General features: G+C 38.4%; 1 protein-coding gene across 1 annotated transcript in view; it reads left to right on the plus strand.

The window, feature by feature from the left end:
• Nucleotides 1–5,498, plus strand: part of ABHD18 (abhydrolase domain containing 18) — a 34,731-nt gene extending 29,233 nt beyond the window's left edge. Inside the window, exons 12-13 of the mRNA XM_082652929.1 lie at nucleotides 93–255; nucleotides 3,176–5,498. Coding sequence (XP_082509055.1) covers nucleotides 93–255; nucleotides 3,176–3,227 — 215 coding nt within the window. The 3' untranslated portion in view covers nucleotides 3,228–5,498. The remainder of the gene's footprint in view (nucleotides 1–92; nucleotides 256–3,175) is intronic.
• The last annotated feature ends 6,527 nt before the right edge of the window (nucleotides 5,499–12,025 follow it).

Below are 12,025 nucleotides of genomic sequence, written 5' to 3' on the forward strand. Positions count from 1 at the left end.
TTATTTTCCAATATGATTACTAGTATTTATATAAAATTCTTAGGGCTTCTTAAAAGTATATATGTTGCATCTTAAAAAAATCCTGTACCTAGTTCCAGTTGACCCAAGCCTCATCATAGTGGTTCAAGCCAAAGAAGATGCCTATATTCCACGAACAGGAGTTCGAAGTCTACAAGAAATTTGGCCTGGTTGTGAAATCCGATATCTAGAAGGGGGTCATATTAGTGCTTATCTTTTTAAACAAGGACTCTTCAGGTAAGATGATTGGTCTAACAGGTGTCTATTTATTTGTTGTTTGTTTTGGGGACTTTTTTGGCTCAACAAATATAAAGATTGGGTATTTTTATTATACATTTTAGCCCTATCATTTCCTTCCTGCCTCTCTCAATTCTCACACTGTGATACTCTTTCCTATCTTGTCTTTTTATTTTCTTTTCCTTCTAGAGAACTAGGAAATAGCATGTGATAGGCATGCTTTGTTGTGTGGTTTTACCCTCTTCAGATATTAATAGCCAGGTGTTTTAGGGTGTAGGGAGGAACATTAGCGTTTGCAAAACTCGCTTTAGCTCATCATGAACTTTTCACTCCACTCTGATGTTCTTCTCTCAGAATGACCTGAGTATCTGTGGAATAATGTAGCAATGTTTTTCAGTAGCAGGTGAATATTGAACCCTAAAAGAGAAGTGAAATACTGGTTTTATTGTTAATAACCTTGTACAACTCTGGTATTTGATAAAATTTATAAAGACTTTTTGCTATTATTCTAGTTTTTTGATAATGCTGTTTTATTTCTACTTCTATTCAGATTTGATTGTTAACAGGTATCATTGGAATATTTATCATTAATGGTTAAATTAGTTCACATAAAGTGCTTAGACCAGTGCCCTGTGCAGTGTTCCAAAACTGCCAGCTGGATAGTGGTATAATAGAAGAATGCATGTGCTGTATGTTTGACATGTTTTAGTTCTTTTTAACCTAAGGAATAATTCTTTGTATGTTGTTGCTTATGTAGTTCAGTTTATAGATATCACCTTTTTGAGGTACAGTCTAATTCTCCAAGTCTGTAATGTCCTCAAGAATATAGTAACCCTTTCTTTTTATAGTATGATCTTTTAAAAAATACTCATGTATCAAGCATTTGAGTCCCTGTTAGTTGGTGAGTGAGCAGACTACTTATCCAGTACTCAAGTGACCCTCTGGCACAGCAAAACTAAGACAAAAACAAACGAAAATTGTGAGTACTTAGTGTTGCTAGGGTTGCTCAAGAGTCTAAAGTTCTGTTATACATGTGAATGCAGGGAACGCACATGCTTGTTTTAGTAAATCGTTGTCAAATTTCTTTTACTCTTTTATGTATCTACGTGGGAGTGTGGCTGAGAGGCATTAGGAAGAATAGAAGCCAGCAGTAAAAACTCATAAGTGCTAATCTGAAGGCTTCATTTGAGAAAAAGATAAATGTTAGCTATCAACATGTGCTAGGTACTAGAGCAATTGCTTCATATGTTATTTTTAATATCACCTTTACACAGAAACACAGGAAACAAAAAAGATTAAATAACATGCTCTGGTGGAGTAACTGCTAAGCCATTTGGCTTCTCCTACTTCCCACTAGTCACTTCAAAACCTAACAAAATTTAGGGCTTCCCTGGTGGCGCAATGGTTGAGAGTCTGCCTGCCGATGCAGGGGACACGGGTTCATGCCCCAGTCCGGGAAGATCCCACGTGCTACAGAGCGGCTGGGCCTGTGAGCCATGGCCGCTGAGCCTGCGTGTCCGGAGCCTGTGCTTCGCAACGGGAGAGGCCACAACAGTGAGAGGCCCGCGTACCGCAAAAAAAAAAAAAAAATGACATCGGAGTAGTAGAATTTTACAAATTCAGGCTTTTCATTCCCCAGATTTAAAAATAAAACAAGCCAATCCTTTATGTGCTCTAATAATTTGGGTTAAGTTATTTAGAACTGATTGATAATACAAATGAATAAGAGACTATTCAAATGATTTAAAATGCATATGTATATCTTTACTAACGCTCCTCATACCATGTACAGAAGCCCAGACTGCAACCTTAGACCTCATTTTATAGATTTTTGAGCCAAATACACACAAACATTATACAAAGCTTTGTCTTTCCAACAAATTGGAAATCACAGTCTGTAGCAGATGCCAATTTTAAAGTTAATCTTAATATCTTTTTAAGGATGTGGGGAAATGCTTAGTCAAACAAGTATAACACAGGATTAATATGATCTCAGTTATCATTTAAACTGGGTGAAAATGCAGACATAAGCATTTTTAAAAAAAAGCTTGTAGGAAAAGATTAAATGTAGATATCTTAGAGTGATGGGATTATGACTTTTTTCCCTTTTTCTGAATTTTCTACAATGAAAATGTATTTGACAATAGGAAAAAAAAATAAGCCTTAAAAATAATATCTTGTGAACCTGGGCCAGATCAGTTTGACTCTTCCTTTCCAATTAAAATACTACAATACCTAGTGGAGTTAATGTAGGAAACTAAGGCTTTTTTTTTTTTTTTTTTTTGCGGTACGCGGGCCTCTCACTGTTGTGGCCTCTTCCATTGTGAAGCACAGGCTCTGGACGCGCAGGCTCAGCGGCCATAGCTCACGGGCCCAGCCGCTCCGCGGCATGTGGGATCCTCCCGGACCGGGGCACGAACCCGTGTTCCCTGCATCGGCAGGCGGACTCTCAACCATTGCGCCACCAGGGAAGCCCCGGAAACTAAGGCTTTTAATTTCAGTTGCTATATCATAATCTATGCAGTAGATTGAATATTACATTTGAAAAGTTCTATAGCCAGTTAATTTTCAACAAGTAACAGAATAAAAAGAAACCAGTTCCTTTTCATTTTATCATTTCATATTTTATACAAAAATGTATACATATATAAATTTAAAGGCACAAAAAAGTGCTTCATGGGAAAAGTTGGCATTTATGAACCATCGGTTGGAAGTACATTTGAAGTTTTCCAGTGCTGGTGAAGTTACATGGATCCAAACACTCAGCCTCATGTACCTGCCTCTTCCACAGCTATTGATATTTGGAGAGGAGGTCAGCTTGCAAGACACAGGGTATTTGCAAATAACTTATAGTAAAAACACTGTCTGTCCCCCTTTTTTTGCGAATTACTTGTAGTTTTTCTTTCATATTTAATTTTAGGCGCGCCATCTATGATGCATTTGAACGCTTCCTCCGTAAATACGCTAACTAATGGGATCACGTATGTAACCAGTGCAGCCATCATGTTTCTTATGGAAGGAGTTTGATCCTTTGATGATGTGAAGAACAAGCAGACAGCACTATATATCTAATTGCTGTCAATTTAGTCTGGAATTCAGTGTTACAGATCAGTCAACTATAATCTTTAAATACATTTGAATAATTGTAAACCAATATTTGGATGAAATAATGCTGAACTATTTTGTACTATTTGTGGGAATCCCATAAAATCAATATCTAGTCTGTTGTTACTATTTATGTAAACTTTATATTTTAAATTATGAATAATTTATTAATTTAAAACAAATTTATTCATAGAAACCCTATTGGTTTTTAAAGAACTGCTAAGTCAAACTTAGTTTGTAATATGTCACCCTATATTGTATATATGACCTTACATGACATTTCTATTATTGATTTGATTCGAGAAACATGTTTATTTCTTTTACGGATCCACAGTGAATTTATAATCTTATTTTCAACTTTAATTTTCTGCCATGGATACTTATCATGTGTAAAATCAGTTTTAACTTTGAATACTAAAAAATCCTGTTTGCTTTCTACTTAAGTACTTTTAATAATTAAATTGAATGTGAGAATGCAGATAAGATGCATAAGACTTGGCTAAACTTTAAAACTTCGCCAAATATTAGGTTAGAAAAAAATGCCAAACATTTTTCCCCTACTTGAAAAGATTCAATTCATGAACACTGAAATAATGAAAGACCTATTGCGTTAATTAATAACTGTTTCTTAACATTTTCTTGTATACATACTCTGAATTTGCTAAACATCTAACTTTAGGCCAAGTACTTAACAGCTTTGGTTTTTTAATTTCAGAAATTAATGGCCACATATGAAATTGATCTGTCCGTATAAACTTTATTTTATGGAAAAGATATAATAACTAGTACTTTTTAAAAATATTATATGGCTACACTTGGTGCTTTCTTTTTATTTTATTTTACTTTTAAACTTTTTTGGCTGCACCGCCCGGCCTTTGGGATCTTAGTTCCCCAACTAGGAATTGAACCCGGGCCCTCAGCGAGAGTGCAGAGTCCTAACCACTGGACCGCCAGGGAATTCCTGGTGCTTTCTTTTTATGTTAAACTTCTCAAGCCAAGCACTAAAATGTTTTTAAAAGTAGAAAATATTTGGGGTTTAGAAAAAATATATTTGAGTTTTATTTTTTTGAAATATGTGTTGTCTGTGGGTTATTTTAAAATATGTATTCCTAGTCTAGTAAGGATATTTGAATTATAAGATGCCTTTGTAGCTTTTTAAAGGAGATTTTATTTGGCCCTCTAATGCCTCCATCACCTTAATTTTTAAAAACTATTTTTAAATGATTAATGTGAAGTCACTGATGGCATACAGTGTTGTAAATTCTGTAAATCTACTTTGACATAAACAAACATAGTTACAGCCATTTGAGCTATAGCAATTTTACATGTTCAGATTAGAACCTTTACTTTTCACTAGAAGTATGAAATCTACTAAAGTTCTCCAACAAAATACCCTTTAAAGATAAAGTAAACCCTGTTGTTAACTGAATTACAAGTATTTTCTTATGTATTTAGTGAGGTGATTGCTTTCTGAGCAATGGCTTTAGTGAAACCAGTACTTTATTTTTCACATAAATATTTCCTACTAAGCAATAATGTACTATGGTATGTAACTTTCTATTGGTAAAAGAATGAAATTTCATTTCAGTTTAATTAATTCTTAGGCATAACTAATTTCTCCCAAATAAATGTGAAAGAGGTGTTTTTAAAATTTCTTCTCTTATCCAGATGTTCTAAGAATATATGCACACAACTACCTAAAGAAGTGCTGTCTGCCATTTTGAAGACTGGGTACATAAATTGCTAGAAATTCATTTAGCCCAGAGTTGCAAACTGGCAATCAGTACAGGACAGCTTGTCCCACAGTTGTTTTATTCAGTGTGCATAATACCTCCAGCAAAATTTTTGAATTCGAGAAGTCTTTAGACTGGGTATGCATTCCCCAGTTTGCCATAATCCACCAGACTCCAAGCTCTTGTATGAGACTACTTCACTACTTTGTGTTTCCCACTTAGCCCTGAAGACATCTGAGCCTGACACCCCGACTTAGATCTGTGGTTAAAAAACATTTCTGAATTTCATGATTTGATAATGTTGTAAGTACTATTAAATCATTTTAGCATATGCATTTTAGATTGTTTCTTATGAATGTAAATTTTAAGGTGGTGCTTTCTTTTATAAAGATTATTGAATTATTGACTCTGTAACTGAAATTTTAAAAATAATTTCCAAATATTTTTTACTTCAAATAAAAGTCTTAAAAATTAATTACTTGTTATGTTCAAGACATATTATTCTAAACGCAGAAAACCCATGTCACATTTGATTAATATAGCCAAACTTGAACTAAGTGTATGTTCCTTCTTAGTAATATTATGACCCAAACAGCGTAAGGCAAATATAAGCAAAGGAGTCTCTAGCAAAACAGTATTCAGTATCTACAACAAGAGCCAAATTTCCCCCCAAAATGTGTGATGTCAGGGAAACCAGCATTCTGACAGACCAATCTAAATGTTGTGTTACTCACTATTAGATATTATTACATTTACACTAGTAAATGTACTGCAAACAATTAAAATCTAGAGATAAGAACTATAGGACTGGGAATAGGGGTCCTGAGCAGAGGCTGCTGTAGAAACTTGGTTTGGAAATAAAAGAAAGGTTATGGCAGATTAGACAAAGGGAAAAGAGGTACATTTTGACCATTTTGCAGGAGCAGAGTAACCTAATTCTAGGAATACTGTTATAGGCAGAATCCTAAGAAACCAATGACTTTGTGAAGGACTTTGAAAACAGTTTTAACTAGAAAATATTGGACCAAAAATCCAAGGATTTTCCTCAGGACTAAAAGAGCTAATAGGCAGATTCACCAGATTGTGTTAATTAAGAAAAACTGTATAAACAACTGTAAAAAGTTTAATCTGTGTATAAACTAGCTGGGATAAAAGTTTTCCTATATACAGTACCTGGATAAAGTACCTACCTAAAGTACGTACCACTTTACTGCTCTAAGTGTGGTCAGTAGATTTGCAGCATCCTCTGGGAGTTTGTTAGAAACTTAGAATCTCAGGTGCCATCCCAAACTTCCTGAGTCAGAATCTGCATTTGAATAAGATCTCCAGATGGTTCAAATACACATTACGTTTTGAAAAACACCCTTCTAAGGTCAGTGGTTCTCAAATTTTTGCCTGCATAGGAATCACCTGGAGACCTGTTAAAAAGATTTCTGGGCCCCAGTGCCCAGAGTTTCTGATTCAGTGAGTCTGGGGCAGGGCTGGGGAATTTGTAATTCTAACAAGTTTCCTAGGACACTGATGCTGTTATCTAAGGGGTTACACTTGAAGAACCTAAGAGCCATGGCTCTAATTGGATCTCAGGCCTTGGCTGCATATTAGAATCACCTGGTGGGGAGTTCCCTGGTGGTCCAGTGGGTAAGACTCTGAGCTCCCAATGCAGAGGGCCCGGGTTGGATCCCTGGTCAGGGAACTAGATCCCACATGCATGCCACAACTAAGTCCACATGCTGCCACTAAAAACATGCCGCAAACGAAGATATCACATGCTGCGACTAAGACCTGGCACAGCCAAAATAATAAAAATAAATAAAAATAAATCACGTGGGGGAGTTTTAAAAACATAGGTAAGAATGCTCAGACCTCACCCCAAAGATTCAGATTTAGTTGCCTTGAGGTACCCAAGCTCCCCGGGCAATTCTAATGTGCAGCCAGGTTTAAGAACCATGTGCTTCAGCAAAGGAAAACATAAACAAGACGAAAAGTCAACCCTCAGAATGGGAGAAAATATTTGCAAACGAAGCAACTGACGAAGGATTAATCTCCAAAATATACAAGCAGTTCATGCAGCTCAATATCAAAAAAAACAAACAACCCAGGCTTCCCTGGTGGCGCAGTGGTTGAGAGTCCGCCTGCCGATGCAGGGTACACGGGTTCGTGCCGTGGTCCGGGAAGATCCTACATGCCACGGAGCGGCTAGGCCCATGAGCCATGGCCGCTGAGCCTGCGCGTCCGGAGCCTGTTGCTCCACAACAGAGGAGGCCACAGCAGTGAGAGGCCCGTGTACCACAAAAAAAACAAAAAAACAACAAACAAACAAAAAACCCAATCCAAAAATGGGCAGAAGACCTAAATAGACATTTCTCCAAGGAAGATATACAGATTGCCAAGAAACACATGAAAAGATGCTCAACATCACTAATCATTAGAGAAATGCAAATCAAAACTACAATTAGATATCACCTCACACCAGTCAGAATGGCCATCATCAAAAAATCTACAAACAATAAATGCTGGAGAGGGTGTGGAGAAAAGGGAACCCTCTTGCACTGTTAAAATTGATATAGCCACTATGGAGAACAGTAGGGAGGTTCCTTAAAAATCTAAAAATAGAACTACCATATGACCCAGCAACTCCACTACTGGGCATATACCCTGAGAAAACCATAATTCAAAAAGAGTCATGTACCACAATGTTCATTGCAGCTCTATTTACAATAGCCAGGACATGGAAGCAACCTAAGTGTCCACTGACAGATGAATGGATAAAGAAGATGTGGCACATATATACAATGGAATATTACTCAGCCATAAAAAGAAATGAAATTGAGCTATTTGTAGTGAGGTGGATGGACTTGGAGTCTGTCATACAGAATGAAGTATGTCAGAAAGAGAAAAACAAATACCGTATGCTAACACATATATATGGAATCTTAAAAAAAAAAAAAAAAGGTTCTGAAGAACCTAGTGGCAGGACAGGAATAAAGATGCAGATGTAGAGAATGGACTTGGACACGGGGAGGGGGAAGGGTAAGCTGGGACGAAGTGAGAGAGTGGCATGGACAGATACACACTACCAAATGTAAAATAGATAGCTAGTGGGAAGCAGCCGCATAACACAGGGAGATCAGCTCGGTGCTTTGTGACCACCTAGAGGGGTGGGATAGGGAGGATGGGAGGGAGACACAAGAGGGAGGAGATATGGGGATATATGTTTATGTATGGCTGATTCACTTTGTTATAAAGCAGAAACTAACACAGCATTGTAAAGCAATTATACTCCAATAAAGATGTTAAAAAAGAACGATGTGCTTTCAAGGACTCAAGGGAAGAGGAATAGCTGCTGAAGGAAAGGATATAAAGTCATTAAATCAACATAGATTTTGGAAAAGAATTCCCAATTTCTGGGTGTTATCAGCACCCAAGAGATATTAAAGTAGCCAAGAGGGCCTGTGTCCCTTTTGCTTCTATATTGTTAAGGGTAGATGTGTATTAGAACAGAATGAGCTGAGGATGCATTTATGCACTTACGTGCAGCAAAGCTTCTGTAAACCTTAAACATAAAGCAGAGACAAGTATGAGCAAGGAAGAAACGCTACCCCTTTTGCTTTATTTTCTTCAACCATAAAGATTACATCTTCCCTTCTTTTTTAAAAAAAATTTATTATTTATTCATTTAATTTATTTTTGACTGCGTCGGGTCTTCGTTGCTGCACGTGGACTCTCTAGTTGAGGCGCGTGGGCTTAGCTGTCCTGAAGCATGTGGAATCCTAGTTCCCTGACCAGGGATCGAAGCCACGTCCCCTGCATTGGAAGGCGGATTCTTTACCACTGGACCACCAGGGAAGTTCCACATGTTCCCTTCTTAACCACATGAAATTGCTTTTTAAAATGCAAATATGGGTTATCCTGGTGGTGCAGTGGTTGGGAGTCCGCCTGCCGATGCAGCGGGCGCGGGTTTGTGCCTGGCCCGGAAGGGTCCCACGTGCCGTGGAGCGGCTGGGCCCGTGGGCCGTGGCCGCTGGGCCTGCGCGTCCGGAGCCTGTGCTCCGCGGCGGGAGAGGCCGCGGCGGATGCCCGCGTACCACCAAAAAAAAAAAAAAAAAAAAAAAAAAGTAGATATATTGGCTCTTTGAAAAGTTAAAGCATTTCTTTAGAAAATTTTTGCTTTCACTTCTAGAGCAGTTACTCCTCAAGATTTTTCCATCCATATCAGTCACCAAAATAGATGCCTTTGCTATTGTATGTTTTAGAGACACTTGTCACGAACTCATAGACCTTTGATCCACTTCCCTTGCCCTGTAGATAACAACTGACTTTAAGTCCTTACACTCAGGCAAAAGGCAATCACTGATCCTGGTCTGCGTTTTTACTCAACCTCAACTGTAATCCTATACCAACAGCATCGCCTGCTAAGCATTCAGTCCTGAACTAATTCCCCAACCTGCAACTCCTCTACAAAACACCAATTGGCTAGTTGATACACAACGATAACATGGAACTGAATATATTTTCTACTTGGAAATATAAATATGTTTGTACATTTATTATTTCATAGTCTTCCTTCTAGATGTCATTTTATATGTCTTAGGCTGTAAAGTGGGAGAAAATAAATTGGTAATCTGAGAGATGCATTGGGAAGACCTTTTGAGTAATAAAATCTACTTGAGAGGAGATAGGTTTGCTGTCACTTGCAGAACTGTACCGACAGGACTATCTGGGGTTTGCTCTTATTTCTACTTTAGGGTCATATCTTTAATTCACTCTTTGGTATCTCCAAAATGGATAAAGATTCTATGCAGCTGGTCTGGTAATGTGCTCTGTGTCCTGATACCTGCCAGGTCTTCAGGGTTTTTTTATATCAGAAAGTAATCATGACACTTCTGGGAACAAATTCCTCCAGAGAATAGAGCTATGCCTCTTGCAGCAGTTAGCCAACTTGTGAATTCAAAGGAAAAGTTCTTGAAAGAAACTAAAAGTGCAACTCCAGTGAACACACAAGTGATAAGAAAGTGAAACAGTCTTATTGCTGATATGGAGAAAGTCTTGGTGGTCTGGATAGAAGACCAAACCAACTACAATATTCCCTTAAGCCAAAGCCTAATTCAGAGCAAGCCCCTGACTCTTCAATTCTATGAGACTGAGAGAGGTGAGGAAGCTGCAAAAGAAAAGGTTGAAACTAGCAGAAATTGGTTCATAAGATTTAAGGAAAGAAGCTATCTTCAAAACATGAAAGTGCAAGGGGAAGCAGTGAGTGCTCATGCAGAAACTGCAGCAATTTATCCAGATGACCTAGCTAAGATAATTAATGCAGGTGGCTTCATTAAACAGCAGATTTTCAATGTAAATGAAACATTCTTCCATTGGAATAAGATGCCATCTAGGACTTTTATAGCTAGAGAGAAGAAGTCAATGCCTGCCTGCAAAGCTTCAAAGGACAGGCTGGCTTTCTTGTTAGGGGCTAACGCAGCTGGTGACTTTAAGTTGAAGCCAATGCTCATTTACCATTCCAAAAAGTCCTAGGGCCCTTAAGAATAATGCTAAATCTACTCTGCCTGTGTGTTATAAATGGAAAAACAAAGCCTGGGTGACAGCACATCTCTTTATAACATGGTTTACTGAATATTTTAAACCCACTCTTGAGACCTACTGCTCAGAAAAAAAGATTCTCTTCAAAATATTATTCTCACCAACAATGCACCTGGTCACCCAAGAGATCTGATGAGGATGTACAATGAGATCGTTGTTTTCATGCCTGCTAATACAACATCCATTCTGAAGTCCGAGAATCAAGGAGTCATTTCAACTTTCAGTCTTATTATTTAAGAAATAGCTTTTGTAAGGCTATAGCTGCCATAGATAGTGATTTATCTGATGGATCTAGGCGAAGTCAATTGAAAACCTTCTGGAAAGGATTCGCCATTCTAGATGCCATTAAGATAATTTGTGATTGATGGAAAGAGGTCAAAATATCAACATTAACAGGAATTTGGAAGAAGTTGATTCCAACCCTCAGGGATGTCTTTTAAGTGTTCAAGACTTCAGTGGAGGAAGGAACTGCAGATATGGTAGAATAGCAAGAGAACTGGAATTAGAAGTGGAGCCTGAAGATGTGACTGAATTGCTTCAATCTCATGATAAAACCTGAATGGATATGGAGTTACTTTTTTTTTTTTTCCAGCCGAACCACGAGGCATGCGGGGATCTTCACCGACATGGGATTGAACCCGTGCCCCCTGCATTGGGAGTGCAGAGTCATAACCACTGGACCACCAGGGAAGTCCAGGAATTGCTTCTTATGGATAAGCAAAGAAAGTGGTTGCATGAGATGGAATCTACTCCTAGTGAAGACGCCATGAAGATTGTTGAAATAACAATAAAGGATTTAGAATATTACACAAACTTAGTTGGTAAAGCAGCGGTAGGGTTTAACAAGAGGATTGATTCCAATTCTGAAAAAAGTTCTACTGGGGTAAAATGCTATCAAACAGCATTGCATGCTATAGAGAAATTGTTTGTGAAAGGAAGCAGTCAGTTAATGCGGCAACTTCATGGTTGTCTTATTTTAAGAAATGGCCACGCCCACCCCAGCCTTTAGCATCCACCACCCTGATCAGTCAACAACCATCAATATTAAGGCAAGACCTCCAACAGCAGAAAGATTACGACTCACTGAAGGCTCAGATGATGGTTAGCATTTTTAGCAATAAAATATTTTTTACTTTATGTACTCTTTTAAAAGACATAATGCGGGCTTCCCTGGTGGCGCAGTGGTTGGGAGTCCGCCTGCCGATGCAGGGGACACGGGTTCGTGCCCCAGCCCGGGAGGATCCCACATGCCACAGAGCGCCTGGGACCGTGAGTCATGGGCGCTGAGCCTGCGCGTCCAGAGCCTGTGCTCCGCAACGGGAGAGGCCACAGCAGTGAGAGGC

The sequence above is a fragment of the Grampus griseus genome, assembly GCF_964374135.1.
Source record: "Grampus griseus genome assembly, chromosome: 4".
NCBI classification, from domain to species: domain Eukaryota; kingdom Metazoa; phylum Chordata; class Mammalia; order Artiodactyla; family Delphinidae; genus Grampus; species Grampus griseus.